A 19,555-nucleotide genomic window follows, 5' to 3' on the forward strand; every position below is an offset into this window, starting at 1 on the left:
AGACCCTAGCTTTTTAATGAAGTCAGTAGAGTCTTTAACATATGAGGGCAGGGCTTCCATGTGTGGCTTCAAGATATTATCAATGTATTCAGATATGCCTTCAGTAACAGAGTTATACCCAGATACAATTGGCCGTCCCGGGTAACCAAGTGGTAGTTCTGAGTTAATATCTTTATGAATTTTAGGCAAGATAATAAATTGATTATAATACTCTATAATATGTGGCAAAAACATTTTTTGATACTATAAATCTATAAGACTGACCAAAAAAAGTTCCCACATGTTATACATGTACTTTCGTTGCAAGCGTAAGACCATCCCTCCGTTGTAATTTTATCACAGAGATCTCAATGACCCAGTTACATTGGAGCTGCAATTACCCGCGACTATGCCCAGTCGTGCGACATAGAGCGGTCTTGGTCTGGTCGTCTTTTTCTATGATCACACAGTGTCCTGGCTTGCCTGCGACATGGAACATATTGATAGCACGACTGATTGCAAGACATCGAGGGATTTTACGATCACACAAGACCACCTGCATTGTCAGGATTTGACTTACGATCATAAAAGTTCATATAACAAAATTCTGATGTCTGCTTATAAAGAAAAGGAAATAAAACCAAAAGTTATTTGATCGTTTCATACATTTATTTGTATGAAGAGTCAGTACAACAAGTTTGATATTAATGTGTGTTAAGAAATGAGTAATATTTGTCCGGTGTTGCTGATACACTATAATCTTGATCAAACAATTTCAAGTAAACATTTTGTGTCACTATTGTTATCAACTACTTCAATACAGGATGCAAAGTATCTATAAATGTCAGTCTATTTTAAAATACAGGAAATTATTCATGTACCTTATATTAAGTGCGCAGACGACAATCCTTGAAATATAACCAACACATTTACAAAGCATATATGTTTGAACCTTCTTCCAAAAACAAAATAATTTGAACTAATGTGTCAATGTTAGAAAAAATATGCAGCAAGATCGATACTCGAACCCAACCGTGATGCTGCTCTAACAAGTCAGCACATCACTCCTCTTGGACACATGATTTACATAACTTCCCATCAACAACTTTACAAGGCCAATTAAGACTGCATGGTATTTTAGCAAAAATACAATACTTATACAATATACAACAAAACAACATCATGGTCTTACGTCACGATAATGCTCATGAACTTAATTAAAAACAGTCATTAACTTAACATTTAGTTTTGAAAATGCAATTTAGATATATAAGTGATAAATAAAATTTCATTATCAAACTAAGCTGCGACTGAAATTCTTTTGTGATCCAGGGGCCTGAAATTATTCTATTAATATCAACTAATCACTCATGTTTCTCCCATAGATATTATGTGCTCTCCCACAGATATTGTGTGATATATACAATTTGAAATAAACATTAGTATTATGTTATGTTATACATTGGTATTAGAAGTTGTCGACATTTACAGACGACAACATTGAATTAAATTATGTGAACCCTCTCTCGACAAGGGGTTTTATTACTCTAAAAGGAATTTCAACGGTTTGATTACTCACAAAAGTTGTGTTATAATGTTCATTCTAATATGCTTGTCTCTGTTAAAACATGCTTATGCTAGAATGACGTCACGTTAACGTCCGGTGACGTCAAAGTTTTTGTTGCGACCAAGAAAGAGCGCAACTACATCTACTGTTTTAGATTAAAGGCATATTAGAATCGAAATAATTTATAACAAAACCGTGTTTTAACACTATTTATACACTCGGGCGGTAATATCTCGTACAAATAATTTCACTCGGGCTGCGCCCTCGAAATTATTACGCCCGACGTATAACCGCCCATTGTGCATAGATAGTGTTAAAACACTCTTTTGCTATAAATTATTTCTTAAATAGGTAACAAGTAATCAGAATGAACTTGTCAAACTTACGTTTAGTAAAGTGAACTCACTGAACAGTATCCCAAACAAATTTGAAGCCAGTCCACTTGTCTGCTCGTAAACAGTAATAAATACAATAAAGCCAAAAAACGTAACTAAAACTAGAACATGACGTACTTGAAGTTACAAGATTTGCATGGTAAAATTTCTTTAATTTTAGAAACTTATGTTATACAGTTGGAGTCGTTTATAGTACACGATCTTAGAACCACAAAGTTAGTACAAATTTCAATCAGGAGACGAAAAACGTTTTGTGTTGTCGTAATGGAATGTCTTAAATATGGTGTACTACATTTCTTATGCCATTGTGTAAGAAAAGGCATTCACGATCTCATGTTCTTCTGTTATAAATATCTTAGTGTTTTCATTTTTATTGAACCTATATGTATACAAACAAATCAAGTATCATATAGCCCCTATTTATTTTCGGAACATTATAAGTCTTGTTATCACAATGTAATTATCTTTATTATATACCTACATAAATTCTGTCAAAAATTCGGATTGTATTTCAAAAGTAAGTATGACCAGGCAGAAAAAAAATCCGTATTGTACCTTTTCTACTGTATGTTGCCGGACTACTTTCATTGAATATGCATGAACTGACACAATTATATAAATAGCGCACATTAAAACATCACTCATTTCATTTTAACATCAACAAATATTTAAGATTTTGTTCGATTACAAATAAACAAACGAAAAGGTGGAGGTATATAATAAAAGGGTCATTACAACAGTAGCTGGATCTGGGATTTTGTATTCGGCTCTCGTGGACTTTGCAAGGGCGCTTGCGCGCCTCGTGAGGTCCGAACTGGCAAAATCCACTCGAGCCGAATACAGCATCCCAGAACGAGCTACTGTTATAATAACCCTATTATATGTACCGGCAAACTGATTTTCACTTTGCATCTGAAACAAACAAACCAACCATAATATCTCAAATTAAGTACCTTGTATTTGTTAAATAACCAGATAAAATATAGTTGAACAATACCTACGGTTGAGAAACAAAAATGTACTTCAAATAACGGTAAATATTCAATTCTAGAAATCCATGCCATGTCAAAAAAGTGACCGACTTATTCAGACAGAAACATGTGATATGTAGCAAGAACAATAAGAAAATAAATGAATAAAGAGAAATAAAAAATGTAAATAAGGTTAAAAATTATATTTAAAATAATATTATTATGCTAGACTAAAATAGACAGAGATTAATGAAGCAACAAGGTCGAGATTCTATGAAATGCAATGGTTTTTACAAATGTTTGACACTCGTTCATTCAGACAGAACATGTGTAATATGTGATATACCTTCCTTAATCGACACTTCTTGATGAGAAATATCTAGCTACATCGACAAAATATTACATGTAGTTGATATCAGTCTATCTAATTGCTAACCGAAAAACAACACTTGCATTTTGTTGTCCCTTTAATAAATAACTGGTACTTCTTTCAGCCCACACCTCACTACATTGACATACATTTTGTTTCTATGTTCAATATAATCATGTGTGTCAATGTTTTTTAAATGTTTTAAAAATGTAAAAAGCGTAAACTGCAATTAATATCACAAAAAAACTTTAATGAACGTTTTTAATCTTTTGGACACAATCATTGGACAGTAGTTAAAATGGCATTATATATGAAAAAACTAGACTTATTCAAACTAATAAAATGCTGTATACATCACGGGACTTGTAGACATGTAAAATACCTAGGAAAATGTACGCATAACATTCGAAAGAAGTTTAAGTTATATCAATAATTAAAGCATATAGAATAAAACACCGACTGCAGCTAGCATAAAAGCGGAAATAGTTTCCTTCACAGCACTGTTGGTGCCGTCTGGGTTTAGAAAAATTGTTGGATCATATAAGATGCTGGTCGTGAACTTTGGGAACCGGAAGCGGAAGATCTGTTTGCTGCCCTGCGTTATCAGCTTAGGATAATCTGTTGCCATATCAACAAGGTCTGCTGCACCGTCAACTTTTATCTAAAAGTGGTACACATGTATGAATAATTAAACAGAGCATGTTAGTACAATGACATATTTGCATATATCCGTCTAGAAAGGGTTCATGTCAATCTTACTTGGTATCAAAATCATACAGATACGAATAAAACACAATTCTTTAAATGTGCGTTCAATGAAATGTAGTCTACTCTACTCAAGCGGGATAATATTTCCACTTCAAATTTAATATATTTTCCACAGAAAAAAAAATGTGACAGTTTCCCATGGTATTTAGTAAGGAAATATAAGACATTTTTCATGCGAATAACTGGTAGGGAAATATAATAATTTCTTATGGGAATAGTTGGCATGGATATGTGACATTTTAACGAAATGTGATGGTTTCCTATGATCACCCCTATAAACGACTGTACTCCCCCTCTTCCTGTTGCGACCGATCGAAACAATAAGCAGACCGCTAATGATAATATTTGGAACAGAAATGTAGTAAATAACCAATTTTAAATAAACTGGCAGTTTCCAAAGGCTATTTCAGTAATAAAAATGTGATTTATGTTTAAAGCAATTTCGATCACTAGACCCCCTATCTAAAAAAATTGTTCATACACATTGTATTTTCAAACATCTAAATGGTTTATTTCAAAAACTGATTGTTCGAAGAAATACTAGATCTATACCCATGTCTAGGCTATAAACAAACATTCCGCTCATTGGTATAATTAATTCAACAGATCTTATTGATCCGAGTAGAAGTATATCAATAAACACATTGTCTTAGCCTTATCTATGTCACTGTCAATTTGTAACTAGATACTTGCTATTTCTCATTTTCTCCACTCCATGCAAAAATGTATGATTACCATCATGGAATTACAAAAGAATACAGTTATTTTGTGGTGCGTCTTTAAGGTAACTACTAAGTATTTAAAATTGAACCTCAAACAAGAGCTGTCACTGTTAGTGACAAACGCCCCCGAAGTGTGCCAAAGAATGCTACAGTTGTCTGCGCAAAATATGCCAGAATAGTTTAGGTATGAATCATTTTGTGACCAGATAAAAAACTAGATGCCCACGGGCAACATGTCGAGCCCGCCCTTTGACCCATAACTGTAATCTTGACCGTTGAGATAGAGTCAGTCTCACTGAGTTAAACATTCATGCAAAATATAAACAAAATTTCTCAATGCATGTCAAAGTTATGGGCTGGACAAGATCTGACATGACCTTTGACCTCCAACTTGACCTTTGAGATAGGAACCTGAGGTTTGCGCATGACACACCGTCTCACTGAGGTTAACATTCATGTTAAATATAAACAAGATTGTTCAATGCATGTCAAAGTTATGGTCCGGAAAAACAAATCCGGACGGACGCACGCACTGACGCACGGACGCACGCACATACACCGAACACCATTTGGACAACTATGTCTTCGCATCCGCAAGCGGGCTCGACAAAAAGTTCTCCAAAGGTAACCTTGACCTTGGAGCTATGGGTCTGGTTCTTGAGCATGACACACCAACTCATTATAGGGAACAATTGTGACAAGTAATTTTAACATCCCTTGATGGATGGCAGAGTTATTGACCGGACAAGAAACGTACAATGTTAACCTTTGACTTCTGTGACCTTGACCTTGAAGCTAGGGGTCTTTGTCTTGCGTCTGACACGTCATCTCAATATAGGGAACGTTTATGCCAAGTAATTTTAAAATCTCTCCATCGATGGAAGAGTTATGTAACGGGCATGTTAATCTTTAACCTCTAAATGTGACCTTGACCTTAGAGTTAGGGGTCTGGTTGTTGTGCATGACACGTTTTCTCGTTATGGGAATTATTTATGCCACGTAATTTTGAAATCCCTTGATGAATGGCAGAGTTACGAACCGGACATGAAACAGACCCTATTAACCTTTGACTTGACTTCTAAGTGTGACCTTGATCTTGGAGCTAGGGGTCTGGGTCTTGCGCGTGACACATGTTCTCATTATGGTAAACATTTATGCCAAGTTGTTTCAAAATTCCTTCATGGATGACAGAGTTATATACCGGACACGAAAAAGATCCTATTAACCTTTGACTTCTAAGTATGACCTTGACCTTGGAGATAGGGATCTGGGTCTTGCGCCTGACACATTTTCTGATTATGATTAACATTTATGCCAAGCTATTTTAAAATCCCTTCATGGATGGCAGAGTTACAGCCCGGACAAGAATTTACAAAGTTACAGTCGGACGGACAGTGTGATTTTAATATGCCCACCTTCGGGGGCATAAATATCAAAGAACTTACTGTAGTGTAAAAAAATGTTATTTGCTGAAACATCGTTTAAAGATGTAAGGGGGTTATTAATAAATAAATAAAAACCTAAAATTATCAAATGTTTTTGTTAAAATTCACGAAATAGATATATGCTTAATAATAACATAATATATTAAGCCGCATTAGCTCTAGTGGATTTAAATTGTGCACTAGTCACTAGTGTACAGGTATTTACAGCTATGCTTTGCACGGAATGTCACGGATCAGAGGGGTGGGTAGACTGGCTGTACTCATTACTATAACCCGGCGCTGAGTTAACAAACTGTAGGGAATCTAAAGTGATAGTATATTCATGGCATGGTACATATCTAAGAATAACAAACCTTTCTCGACAACATTGTGCTACCACTATCTCCTAGTGTATACGTATTTCCCGACTCCGAGTCAGCTCTTGTCGCACTGCCACTTTTACCCTTCATTACGATGTCAAAGTCCAGGTATTCTCCCATCTCATTCTGCTTGCAAGAACTTGAACCGTCACAAAACGACCAGCTGGTAATATCAATATTGATTTTTACATTTCCTGCAAAAACATTAACTGTTTAGTTAATTTATTATTCAAACTAATCAAAACACACCTTGTTCAGATACACTACATAAGATATATATAGACTGCTTGTTTATTAGATTTTGTGCAAACTGTAGAGTGACGTATAACAAATGTCAGGTAAAGGGGCCTTATTTGGTATTAATGTTTTTCTACTTCTTCAATTTACACTTTAAAGTTAACCTTACATTTGATTTTATAAATACTTTGCAATAAGCAAACTAGCTTTATCTAAAATATTAAGTGCATTTACACAATGACATACCAGCTTTCACGGAAACAGTTTCATTCTCTTGTACAATATCTCCGCTTTCTTTGAATATATACATGTGGACTTTAAGAGAAGCCCCGTTCTTTAAGGCTGACTCGAATGTCAAACGCTGAACTCCGATGCTGGTACCCGGATACTCCTCTTCTACTATAGGCCTGTAAACATGAAATGACTTTTTTAGATATATCATAGAAACGTGTATAATAAATTTCAACAGGAGGAAGGGGCTTTATGCTTTGCACTGCCAGGGCGTCCCATAATTTTGAAAAAAAAAACACTTGAAATTAAACGATTTCACAGTACAAAGAAATTGTCGAAGTTTTCATGATAGTCAACATTTAACAGTGAGATATTTTTCTTTCAGGAAACTCGGTGTTAAATAAACAAAAGCTACATAATTTATACCAGATGTGTCGCACTTTTTTTTGAGAGTTTGTTTTTGAAATCCAAAGAACGACTCAATTTCTTTCCTTCTGTAAATAATTTAAAATCTAGCATTGGCAAAGGATTACAGGACCATTAATATATATATCTAAAGTTGTCTTACTTGAATGTAAACGGCTGGTTGGCGAAAGTGTTTGTCACATGAGAAGATTCTTTAACTGCACTGCCGTCAGACTTTTTCTCCGACAGATTGTCGAACTCTAATGTAATGCTTTTCTTTGAATCTCCTGCACAACAAGAAAATTATGAAGAGTGTTAAGACAGCATTTTTAAAACAGATCCTGAAACTTTTTTTTCAAGAAAAAAGATTAAAAAACGTAAAAAAGATTCCTGAATTCAATGCATGCTATAGATGAACATAAGTATCTATTTAAAGTATTTTATCTACTATGAAATCATAAATATTCACAGAAACTAATTTTCTCAAGTTTTGTAAATCCCGCGAGAAAGCAAAGTTCCAATTCCTTTATCTTAATAAGCGGAAACCCATTAATTGATGCTCAAAGAAAATAGCCGCTTTGGGCAACATCACGAAATATTGTACCCACGAAATTGCATGATTTTACAGTATAAAATCTTAAAGTAAAGAAATACGAAATTGCATGATTTTACAGTATAAAATCTTAAAGTAATGAATTTCTATATGTTATATTTGAACATTTCGTAACGCCTCGGATTTTGGACATTATAATAACTGCGTACTTTTTTTCGAAAAAGCTCCATTTTAACGCATATTGACATGGCAGATTGTCAAGTTTACTAATACACAGAAACGACTCAGTCATATCGTACGCTTCTCATATAAGATGAAAAGGCTAACTTCCTTGTTTTCAAAGTGTCGGTTTCTTCTTAAGCGTTAAAATATGGAATTAATTCATTTTTACCGAGCTGAAAATATCTTCCTTTTGGCTCAAAGAGCAAACTGATGAACAGTTTTATACACAGATCTTTTGTACAAAATAATTTCCGCAAAAAATATAACCACGGCTTGTTTAGGAAGGCTTAATACAACATTGACGAAAACTTAGTAATGACAATTTCTTTATGTTATTTTATACAATAGCTTTCATCCCGTGAAAGTCAAATTATGTAGTCAAATTATGTTTAGCAGTTTGAACATAATAAACTAATAAATTTTCGAAAAACTGATTTGTATAAATGGGCCATTTTCTTCTTACTATGATTTATACAGATTTAAAGGGTACCTAAGTAATAAACTTAACATAAACTAAAATACTTTACACGATGCGTTAAGTTTAAAAAGTACACATTTTTTATGAATAAGAGTAAAAACCGGTCCTTACTGGTTTGCTGGGCTAATGAGTCGAAGTTTAACAACAGAAGTGTCGAAATATATTTCTGATGGCATGTAATGAAACACAGGGATTTTCTTACTGGGTAATAGTCATACCTATTGACCATCGGTTCTTTGGTTCTTGGCCAATAGTTTTGACTACAGAATGGCGGTCCTTGTTACCTGACTATGGACTGGCGGGCTACAGTTTTGAATATTCAATAAGTATTGTTTGTTTTTTTAAGATTCTAAATAAAAATCGCCTGTCCATAATTTGTATCATAAGACCAGTCTGTTTCAGCACACGTTAGCTGGGCTTAAGTAAAGATAAAAGATCTGTGAACATTTATTTCTGATGCCAAGTAATAAAACACATACTGATCAGCTCCCACGTCAAAAATATTTAGTCAGGTCGGCTTGACATTTGACCTGCATGTTATTCAATAAGTGTATAATTCACACACACCTAGCCATGTGGTAAATTATGTTCTATAATGGGTGCCCACAATCTGACGTGACCTTGTTCGAACAAAGTTTAAAACTGACCTGGGTCCGTATTTCAGTAGCATCTAAGAAAATACATTTAAGATAAGGAAAATCTTAATTTTATTTCCTTAGGTAAGATAAAAAGTAATCTTAAACTTAAGTCCTATTCTAAAATGAACTTAAGAAATTCTTAGCTAAGAAAATCTTAAGTTTGACAAAGTAACTTAAGTAAAATCTTAACCCGTTGTCAAGCATATTTGGAAATTCCCACGCCTAAATATAGTAACGGAAGTATCAAAACGGATATGACAAATCACCGCGCGCATATCACCTGTCAAAGCAGACGGAATGGAGGAATCCAAGAAGCCCGTTCGCTCGCCAAATTTTTCTATGTCAGACGCGTTATTGCTGTGTGAGGTGATGGGTGGAGACAGCGGGGTGGAGGGGCTCTCCTTCCACTCCATGCAGAGGCATAAATTCACAAATAGTAAGTTTTAACGAAAAAGTATCCTTATCATATCGAGTCTTTATTCTCCTCTATGATATAGGGTAGTATGCCTACCGTCTTGCAATTTCCACAAACATTTCCTTATAACGGAAACGCTGAATGACTCATCTACATTACGCGTGATAGGATTTTAAGCTTTCTGCACATAAATCAAGAAATATTGCATGATTTGGGATAGATCTAGTCCAAAGAGTTAGACGTGAAAATGTTGTCATTTTACTTTCAACATTTTATATTCTGACATTTTGCATTTTTAATATCAAAGCCTTTTTTGACGTCTAAACTGCTAAACGGGAAGTATGAAAGTAGTGTAGCATAAATTCGATTTAACATGGAAAATAAAAACTGTAAAATATCCATTGAAATGAGCTTATAAAGTGATATGAATTATGTCAGGTCTTAAGGACTACATTTGGAATGGATAATGAAATCATATAGGTAACGGTAGTCCAATTTGACGCAGTCCTAGGAAATATTATGATAATTTTTTCATACTGTATGGGCAATATGGCCCCACTAGTAGTAGGCACTACTGGACTAGCGTAAAACACTTGAAAGACCAAACTAATGGAAGCATACAGTGCTTTAGGGTATAGCGGATTTTAGGGTATAGAGGATAGATTGATAAATATATATTTAGACTTGAATTATTGTATAAATTTTCATATCATTTTTTTACTGGCATCCAAACAGACATTCTGACATACGTTTTAAATATTTGCGTATGTCCTTGGAAAATCAAGCTGCAGAATTAAATATCATCATGGATTCAATAGAAATAGCTAGGAAATATTGATCTAGGAGCTGCATAGCATAACAAAATGGATGGAAGTTGGAACACAACTGGCTGGGCTTGGAGTGGGAAAGTAAATGCTGGCATATTACGTAAGGTTGAGTTGATGTCTTGTGATGATTAACTAAGACAACAACCAGCTAAATGTGCTGTCGCCAGTAAAATCTACAACACGATAGTGAACCAATGGAAAAAAGTAGAGGAAACACATATATATCTGTAGCTTTATGAAATTATGGCAAGGCCTAGCAACCAAGCTGACAAAGGTAACATTATTTCTTTTGCAAATTTAATTATATAGCTAGTTCTATATAGGATTGTCTAGCAGTTCATGATTCGTGTATGGCTTGAGTATTAGTATAATCCAGTAATTTTAAAGGCAGCAAAGGGAGGTAATTAAAGAATATATATTTCAAGGGAGATAATTTATCTGGAAAAAAAGGAAGTTCGGCACTGTGAGTGATATCCATTTATATCTCACTGCTATTTTCCAGTATTTCACCAATAAGCATAAAATTAATAGTATATTGTCAAATTGACTTGTTTATATATGAAAAGAAAGTAGAAATTTGATGTTTCGACAAGAAAAAAATAACATGTAATAAAAAGAATATTACATTTGTGACTTTCAACATTGAATTTATTTAACTTGATAAAATGCACTGCAGAGCCTTGCATAATATTATTTTATTCAACTCTTTAATTATTAGCTACATGAATGGCAAGGCCTAGCAGCCAAGGTAACATATTATTTATTTTGCAAACTGAATTATAGCTAGCTTGTTCTGTATTGTCCTGTATGGCTTGAAAAGGATATTCATAGGGTACCAGTAATTCAAAACTTTTAAAGACAACAAAGGGAGTTAATTGTAGTATATATTTCAAGGAAGATAATTTTATCTGAAAAAAATGTCACGGTACGGACTTGGTCACAATAGGGGAGAAGATGTGTCAGGCAGCCGGTTAGCTCAGTCAGTAGAGCACTCGCCCTGTAAGGGAGTGGTCCCGGTTTGAGCCCCGGACTAACTGCAAATTTTTCTCAGCCTGTGACAAAAACAAAGTTCATGAAGTTCAGCACACTGTGAGTGATATGGAGAAATATCTCACTGATATTGTTCAGTATCTCATCAGTTAGCATAAAATAAGAAATTGTATGAGTGTAGTTATATTGCTTTGTGGTAAGTAATTGCAAACATTTATGGTCTTATTCATGGATTTGAAATATGTTGAATCTGTGTTAAGATAACTATGTGAAAGCTGTTGTTAATTAACTATCCATGGAATAAACCAATCTTTGGTGTCATCTATAAATCAAAAAAATTAAGACTGCATGATTCCATTTTTCACTGTATGAAGCTGAGTTACTTTACATTCCTTATAGTATTGTTTTCCTGCATAACATATTTGAATTCTCATTCAGTAAAGTAATTTGAAACGAGAATTGTACTATAAAGAACTAAGAGCGAGTACAATTTTCATCCTATTCTAAGCAATTAACTTTTTTCATAATTTAAAATAAATACACTATGTACGTACAAGTAGATCGGCAAAGGTGAGTGCTATGGACTATATCTCACTAATAAAACAAATTGTATCTTTTTTTGACCGTTTCCTTCAATTTGATTGGCTAAAAGAATTTTTTTACAAGTGTGTAAAACAAAATTATTCCAGTAACTTTTGAGCTGCTCCCAATGTTGTACTATTTTTTTTCATTTTTCAGTTTATACTGCCAGTACAGAGATTTGAAATAATTTGTAGATCTACATTTGTAAGAATGACTATAAATAAGAAACAAATGTACTAAATGTCATATTGTTTTGTTTTACACACTTGTAAATCCCGAAACCTCGTACACATAACTACGTTTCCAGCCGTTAACAGATTTGTGTACTTCGGTTTCTGGTTTTACAAGTGTGTAAAACAAAACAATATGATATTCATTCCTTTTAGTATTTCATCAGTTAGCATTAAATCAAATAAAATTATCACTTATTTCAAATATTAACATAACACAGATCCTGGAATAATTATGTTTAACGTATTTCACATGACAAAAAAAAAAACACTTTATTTTATTCAACAGCCATAACATCATGTAGCAAAGCAGCGGCATGGAAGAGAGTCGTCCAGGCTTTCAATGCAAGGGCTGACGAACCTAGAGAAATGACTGCGCTGAAGAAGAAGTGGGATAACCTTGTCCAAAGCCACAGGTCACAATATGCTGACTACTTGCACAGTCAGCAGTTAACAGGTAATAAAACGTACAGTACAACCTCTACAAAGCGGCCCTCTCTTAAGCAAAAACCCCTATATAAGAACTTCATCAGCATTTCCCTAGTCTGAAATATACTATGAAATTTCTCCAGAATAACAACCTCTACATAACAGTCAATATTTGTATCTCCCAATGGGTGCTTCTCTACAGAGGTTGCACTGTAATGTGAATTAGCAACTGTATACATGTATCTGTTCACAACAATGTTTCATGTATTCTAGCATAAAACTGCTGTTCTTGTCACTTTTCGGGTGTGTTTTAACAGGAGAGAAAACGTGTGTTAACGGAGAGATTCTCGTGCTAGCGTGCTGTTATAACACCTTTTTATATATGCACTTTCTGTGGCAAAGCGTAAACGTCATTCGGCCCCAAATCGGAAAATTCTAAACAAAATGACGTAACGTAAAAAAACAACTCGGCAATTCCCGCGCATTGCGTGGAAAATTAATGACGTTGAGTGACATTGTATTCATTTATCAGTTTTTACGCGTTTTATGCTGGAATAGCGTCGGCGCATGTTCATTGATGTTATAACACGAAAAAACATGCATTTTCCCTACATTTGTAACAGCAGTAAAATGTAACCATATATATGTAATTTGAATATTGAACCAAAGTATAGATCTATGCCTTTATATGTGAGAGTCCTGTTGATTGGCTATCTATTGGAAATATTTCCTTTAATTTTTTAATATCTGTTATTGCAAAGCTTAATCATGCAGAAGTTTCAGTTATGCAAGGTGTTAGGTTAAGGTGTTATACACATTGGTGTAAAGATATTCTAAAAGTTCCTGGCATCTCTGGTCAGAATAGAAGCCTAGCATTGACTTACATTGATTCTATTTATTGAAAAATCTGATTTAACTCCTCTCTGTCTGCTATGCTTACATGCTAATCGTAAAGATAATAACAATGCATAAATTATCACTTATTTTTGGTAAGCGAAGGCTTTCCACATTTTTTAAAGCCAAAATTGTACATTTTGCCATACAATGCAAGCAAATACATTGTAGATTTATTATTTTATAATTTTGGATGACACTGCTTGAACTTAATAATTTTGTTTTAACATCTTTTATTCCCAACAATATACGTAATTATATTTACACTGTTTATTTAAATATTCAGGAGGAGGGCCATCCTGTAAAAAGCTGTCCGTGGTAACCGAAGCAGTGATGGCAGTGATAGGGAGAAATGCCTGCAACACCAAGGGAGTTGTTGGGTCAGATCTGGACACAACACAACTACAAATTAATAACTTCAAGTAATTATAGTTTCCATTTTCATTTTAAATCTATTTTTGTTAACAATAATCACCAACAGCATATATCACGTAATTTAGCCTCTTGCAATATAAAACAATCATTGTCCTAAACATGTGAATGACTGAAGTCTATTTAGGCCTCTTGATTTACATTGACAAATACTTTTGCTATAATTATATTGATTATATAAATGTAGGGATAACACATGGTTTTTTTTTGTGTTATAAAATCTGCAGAATCTGGAAGGATTGGTTGGTACCCGAGCCCATTAGGGCAAGGGTACCAACGATTCCCGAGGGATTCTGATGATGTTATAACATGAAAGAAACATGCGCTAACGTTATTCTAGCTTAAAGGGCCTAAAACCCAGGTAAATTAATATATTGTCCCTCAACGTCATTAAATTTTCATGAAATGATGGGTAAAGCCTAAGTTGTTTTTTCAAGTTTACTTCATTTCCTTTTTAATTATCCGTTTTGGGCCCGTAATACGTTTACGCTTTTCCACGGATCGCTCATATATAAATAGAGGATATTACATAAGTGTCTTTTCATATTGAATTTATTAAACTCATTGAATAAAATAATAAAATGTGAGGCACTGCCGAGCATTTTATCAATTTTATTCAATGAGTTTAATAAATTCAATGTGGAAAGTCACAAATGTAATATTCTTTTTATCACATGTTAGATTTTTCTGTCGAAATATATAAAATTGTACTTTCTTTTACTATATAAACAAGTCAGTTTGACCAATGTCTCCTATACTATAAACGACGTCGACGTCAAAGCTTTATTACACTAGTATATTATCATATTTATGTAATGGCTTTAGTACACTCCCGCGACGTCAAACATGTGATAAACATGTGTTATAACAGCATGTGAATGCTAGAATCTCTCAGTTAACTCACGTTTTCTCTTCTGTTAAAACACCCCTGAAAAAGGACAAAAACAGAAGGTTTGTGCTAAAATGACAATTGAAAAATATTGGTTGATTTTTTTTTTTCATACAACTTATTTTCTCGGAAACTCAGGCAAATGTTGAATTGAAACTTCACACTTTTATTTTTGATTTTGACTAATGTAAATACAATGACTTTGCGGAAGGGGAGATAATAATAAAAACGATTAATATAGTGTCATTTCTTTTCTGCTTCTGGTACAGCATTTCAAATAGTTGCATGAGCACAAACAATCCTGCATACAGCTCTTGTTGCATTTCAGTGGCAGCATATCATCTGCAGTAGCTATGGAGGAAGATGAGCTGTCAAGGCCTTGTGACAGTAGGTAATGATGGTAAAACATATATATATGTTATTTAAACTATTGTATACAACAACTTACAACTTCATACTTTCTGAAAGGGTAACATGTAAAACATTCATAGAAATTTATATAATGCATAAAACGATCATGTTAATCCTTACCCTGCTAAATTTGTATAATGAAATTGTCCATCTTTTAAGTTTAGACACTACCATTGACTGTAAAAAAAGGTGCTTACAAAACTGATTATGGCTTGATCGCAAGCAGTGCAGATCATGATCAGACTGCATGGATGTGCAGGCTGATCATAATCTACACTTGTCGCAAAGGCAAAATCAACAACTTGCCACTGACAAATGCTTTACTGCAATCATTTTGATGTGAAATAATTGTGATACATGTGTACTCAAGAATCTATAAAAAAATTTCAGGACTACACATGTTAGTGTTCCTGATACAGACGTAGTAAATACTCTTGAAGAGGATCACACATCATTCAGGTATGAGTTGACTTGCATTGAACAACAAAAGAACTGCTTGATTTTGAAAAAAAAATGTACAAGATGGTTAATTTTAGCTCAAACTGATTCTTATATTAATAAAAGCCTGGTGAAAATTTTGTGTTATTATACAACAGTTTATTTTCTCTTCAGTCACACTTATTGTGTCAAGAGGCAAAGGAGAGCACTGGGCCACTGGAAAAGAAACTTACAAAATCATCAAAATTTAAATGGATGTCATCAATTATGTACATTAAAGTTCATGATAATGTCTTAGTTTAGAAACAATATATAGAGGATATTACATGAGTGTCTTTTCATATTGAATTTATTAAACAAGTTGAATAAAATAATAATATGCGAGGCTCTGCCAAGCATTTTATCAATTTTATTCAACGAGTTTAATAAATTAAATATGGAAAGTCACAAATGTAATATTCTTTTTATCACATATTAGACTTTCCTGTCGAAACATCAAAAAATCTACTTTCTTTTACTATAAAAACAAGTCAATTTGACTGACGTTTCCAATACTGTAAATGACGTGGACGTCAAAGCTTTATTACACTAGTGTATTATCATTTTTATTTAATGGCTTTATTACACTCCCGCGACGTCAAACATGTGATAAATCTCATTTAGTGAATTCCTTTTTAATATATTCATTGTTTGTCGTTCAGATGTGTATTTTTGTATCTCTTAGGCTGCACCCTCATGATATAATTCCTTCACATTTGAACTCCAGACATTGGTTTTATTCATTGACAAATCATTAATTGAGATTTAATTTTTATTGAACAATGGTAAATGTATGATGGCATTGTAAAATATATTGTCCAGTATGTATTGAAATATTAAGTACTGGTTCATTTCAAAACTGGTTCAGGAAAGAACCATGCTGTCATGAATAACTGATTTTTTCTTTGCAATTGTAGGATACTTCATGTCTGATTGTGATACTTCATGTATGATTGCCGGTATTCTTTCACACAGATGGTTGAATCATTAACCCCATTAGATGAACAATCGGTCTCTAAATCTTCTTGAATCAACATGTATTGTGTTTCTATTTCAGAAATTCGGCTTCAGCTCGAGCAATTCCTAATCAATCCTCTTCAGTTCAGGTGGTTTGTTGCAGATGCAACTGTCATAGGAAGATAGAAATCCTGAAAGAGGAAAAGTTGGGACTACAGATAAGACTTTTGAAAAAACAGCTGGGAGAAGAATGATTTTGGACGCTGCCACTGAAATAAAGCCATTACATATATGTAAGAAATAATAAGTTCCCAAACGTGGTTTATCGTAGAATAACCTGTGTTTTGAGTTATTATGCGGAAGAATATTTCACGAAGCCCGTAGGCATGAGTGATATATTGTTTCACAGAAGAACAAAAAACTCTGGTTATTATACAATAAATCATACTTGGGAACTTGTTATTTCGATTCTAAAACAACATACTAGTATCAACAGTGTTAGAAAAAATGTTAACTACTTTTTACGACAGTTAGAAAAAATGGTAACTACTTTTTACGACTGTGCTACGCACCTGGATCAGATGACTTCATTGTATGCAAGTGGTTTATTGCAAATTAACCAGAGATATTGCAGAATAACCCGAGATAGATTTAATGATGCTTGTTCAGAATGTTAATCTTGATGATCTTTAGGTCTATAGGTCAGGTGACTGATACAGGGCCTTCATGGCCCTCTTGTTTTTTGAAAGCTTTTATTATAGACATCTCTTTGTTACTTTAAAGGAAAATGACTTGAAATTGAAAATATTCCTTTATAATCATCATCTGCCTGTGTGGTTACAAGGTCATTGTAATTGTGTTTTTGACAGAATTATGCCCCTTTTGTACTTAAAGTTTTTTGGCAATTTTCGCTTGAAACTGAAAATGTATCTCTATCATCTTCATCAGCCAGTGTGGTAACAATCCCCTTAACTTTGATTTTAATTATGTCTCCCACCACACAGTGGTGTGGGAGACATATTGATTTATTCAATTCTGTATGTGTGTCTGTCTGTCACAAAGCTTGTCCGCACTCTTAAGTCGAACATTTCTCATCCGATTTTCACCAAACTTAAACGTAATGTGTTTGACCATAAGACCTCGGCCAAGTTCGATAACTAGCCAAATTGGTCCAGGCATATTGGAGTTATGGCTCTTGAATTACCAGAATCAGCTTTTTTACTCTTGTCCGCACTCTTAAGTCGAACAAAATGTGTTTGGCCATAAGACCTTAGCCAAGTTTGATAACTAGCCAAATCCACCAAGGCACTTTTGATTTATGGCCCTTGAATTACTGATTGGATCCACTGGTCCAGACCATCTAATTGGATCCACTCGTCTAAACCATCTAGAGAAACTAGACATTTTTAGCTTGACTATACGAAGTATAAGGAGAGCTATCCTACTCGACCCGGCGTCGGCGTCTTTCCACATCCCCACCTCGGTTAAAGTTTTTTTACACTTTCTCTTTTTTCAACTTATCTCTGTAATTACTTGATGGATTTGATTCAAACTTGAAATACTTATTCCTCATCATCACCCACATCATCTGACATAAGGGCCATAACTCTTGCACCAATATTTCATGAATTATCCCACCTTTTCACTTAGATTTTCAGGTTAAAGTTTTGATGCACTTTCACTCTTGACAGCAGCAAGTTATCTAACTCTTGTGCAGACACACAAAATTTGCTCTGACAAAAACTAAGATTTAAATAGGAAAACAGTGGAATATTCAGAAAAAAATTATATGTGCAAATCAAGAAAAGTGTGAGGATTTCAAAAATGATATTGGATTTATAATTAATTCAGTGAGATTTGAGAAATTTAATTTTTATTCATAAAACAAAGGATTATTTATTATTTAAGAGTACCAGTGTATAAACATGGGATTTCTAACATTCCAATGGTGTTTAAGGGATTAATTAAAATCACCAACCTAGCCAGCAAAGGTGTGAAAAAGCACTTTACAAATACTATACAGTGGATTATATAACAATGGCTGAAAATATGTCAACAGACTCCTTATCATCAACAGATGGCTTCACAATAGAAGAATTAAACACTGACTTTGTTGACAAGAACAATGGTGTTCTTTATAATGTTAAATTTCCAGTGGCAGTGGACTGCAGTGTTGTTGTTTTTTCCACAAAACAACTTTATGATCAAATGGCAGACATGCTTATGCAAACATATAACTTTGTACAGAATGGGAACAGTTCAGGTCTGATTGCTAGTGATGTTACATATAGCGGTCAGGCAGTTAAAATCTCATTGTATCCTAACAGTAAGAAACTAATGATACAAGGCCTAGGCTACAGAGAATGGCACAACTCTATCTTCAGAAAACTATCTGAGCAACTGTCACCAGCTGATTCCTTAAAGTCCTATAAATCTGGCACATATTTCATAACACCAGACCCAAAGAAAAAATCAAAAAGTTTGCTTAGCTCCTTCAAAAAGAAGTTCCACACCAGATCAGCACCTTCGTCACCTGTGAACAGAACCTTCTACAAACGGTCTAATGGAGAACCACAAACAAACACAGAAAACGAATCGAGTAATTCAAACAGTGAACCAGTTATCCTAATAGATAAATCTCAAAGCACTGAAAACATTCAAACAAAAAATCCTTATGGGAAC

The 19,555-nt window shown here is 34.0% G+C and overlaps 2 protein-coding genes across 3 annotated transcripts; one reads left to right on the forward strand and one right to left on the reverse strand.

Moving 5' to 3' along the window:
- Positions 1-626: 626 nt before the first annotated feature.
- On the reverse strand, positions 627-7,771 carry LOC123561269 (skeletal aspartic acid-rich protein 2-like). The gene is made up of 4 exons (XM_053516508.1): positions 7,613-7,771; positions 7,060-7,220; positions 6,571-6,770; positions 627-3,943 (listed from the first exon to the last, which is right to left on the reverse strand). The coding sequence occupies exons 2-4, from the start codon at positions 7,121-7,123 to the stop codon at positions 3,716-3,718; spliced, it is 492 nt and encodes a 163-aa protein (XP_053372483.1). The 5' UTR covers positions 7,124-7,220; positions 7,613-7,771; the 3' UTR covers positions 627-3,715.
- A 1,663-nt stretch (positions 7,772-9,434) lies between these two features.
- Positions 9,435-18,552, forward strand: LOC123559464 (uncharacterized). Of its 2 annotated transcripts, none has more exons than XM_053516506.1 (6): positions 9,435-9,776; positions 12,674-12,841; positions 13,994-14,129; positions 15,357-15,419; positions 15,830-15,898; positions 16,974-18,552. In XM_053516506.1, exons 1-6 carry the CDS (start codon positions 9,638-9,640, stop codon positions 17,125-17,127), a joined length of 729 nt encoding a protein of 242 aa, XP_053372481.1. In that variant the 5' UTR covers positions 9,435-9,637; the 3' UTR covers positions 17,128-18,552. The 2 variants fall into 2 exon arrangements, with proteins under 2 accessions (XP_053372481.1, XP_053372482.1); XM_053516507.1 differs by lacking the exon at positions 9,435-9,776 and adding an exon at positions 9,787-10,856.
- The last annotated feature ends 1,003 nt before the right edge of the window (positions 18,553-19,555 follow it).

The sequence above is a fragment of the Mercenaria mercenaria genome, chromosome 10 (assembly GCF_021730395.1).
Source record: "Mercenaria mercenaria strain notata chromosome 10, MADL_Memer_1, whole genome shotgun sequence".
Lineage (NCBI taxonomy): Eukaryota > Metazoa > Mollusca > Bivalvia > Venerida > Veneridae > Mercenaria > Mercenaria mercenaria.

Excerpts from the sequence above, each read along its gene's own strand:
- LOC123561269 (XM_053516508.1), bottom strand. The coding sequence starts at position 7,123 with ATGTATATATTCAAAGAAAGCGGAGATATTGTACAAGAGAATGAAACT. Across the intron at positions 6,771-7,059 it reads AACTGTTTCCGTGAAAGCTG|GAAATGTAAAAATCAATATT; the intron begins GTATGTCATTGT and ends ATGTTTTTGCAG. Across the intron at positions 3,944-6,570 it reads GCACAATGTTGTCGAGAAAG|ATAAAAGTTGACGGTGCAGC; the intron begins GTTTGTTATTCT and ends TACCACTTTTAG.
- LOC123559464 (XM_053516506.1), top strand. The coding sequence starts at position 9,638 with ATGGAGGAATCCAAGAAGCCCGTTCGCTCGCCAAATTTTTCTATGTCA. Across the intron at positions 9,777-12,673 it reads GAGGCATAAATTCACAAATA|CCATAACATCATGTAGCAAA; the intron begins GTAAGTTTTAAC and ends TTTATTCAACAG. Across the intron at positions 14,130-15,356 it reads CTACAAATTAATAACTTCAA|TGGCAGCATATCATCTGCAG; the intron begins GTAATTATAGTT and ends GTTGCATTTCAG.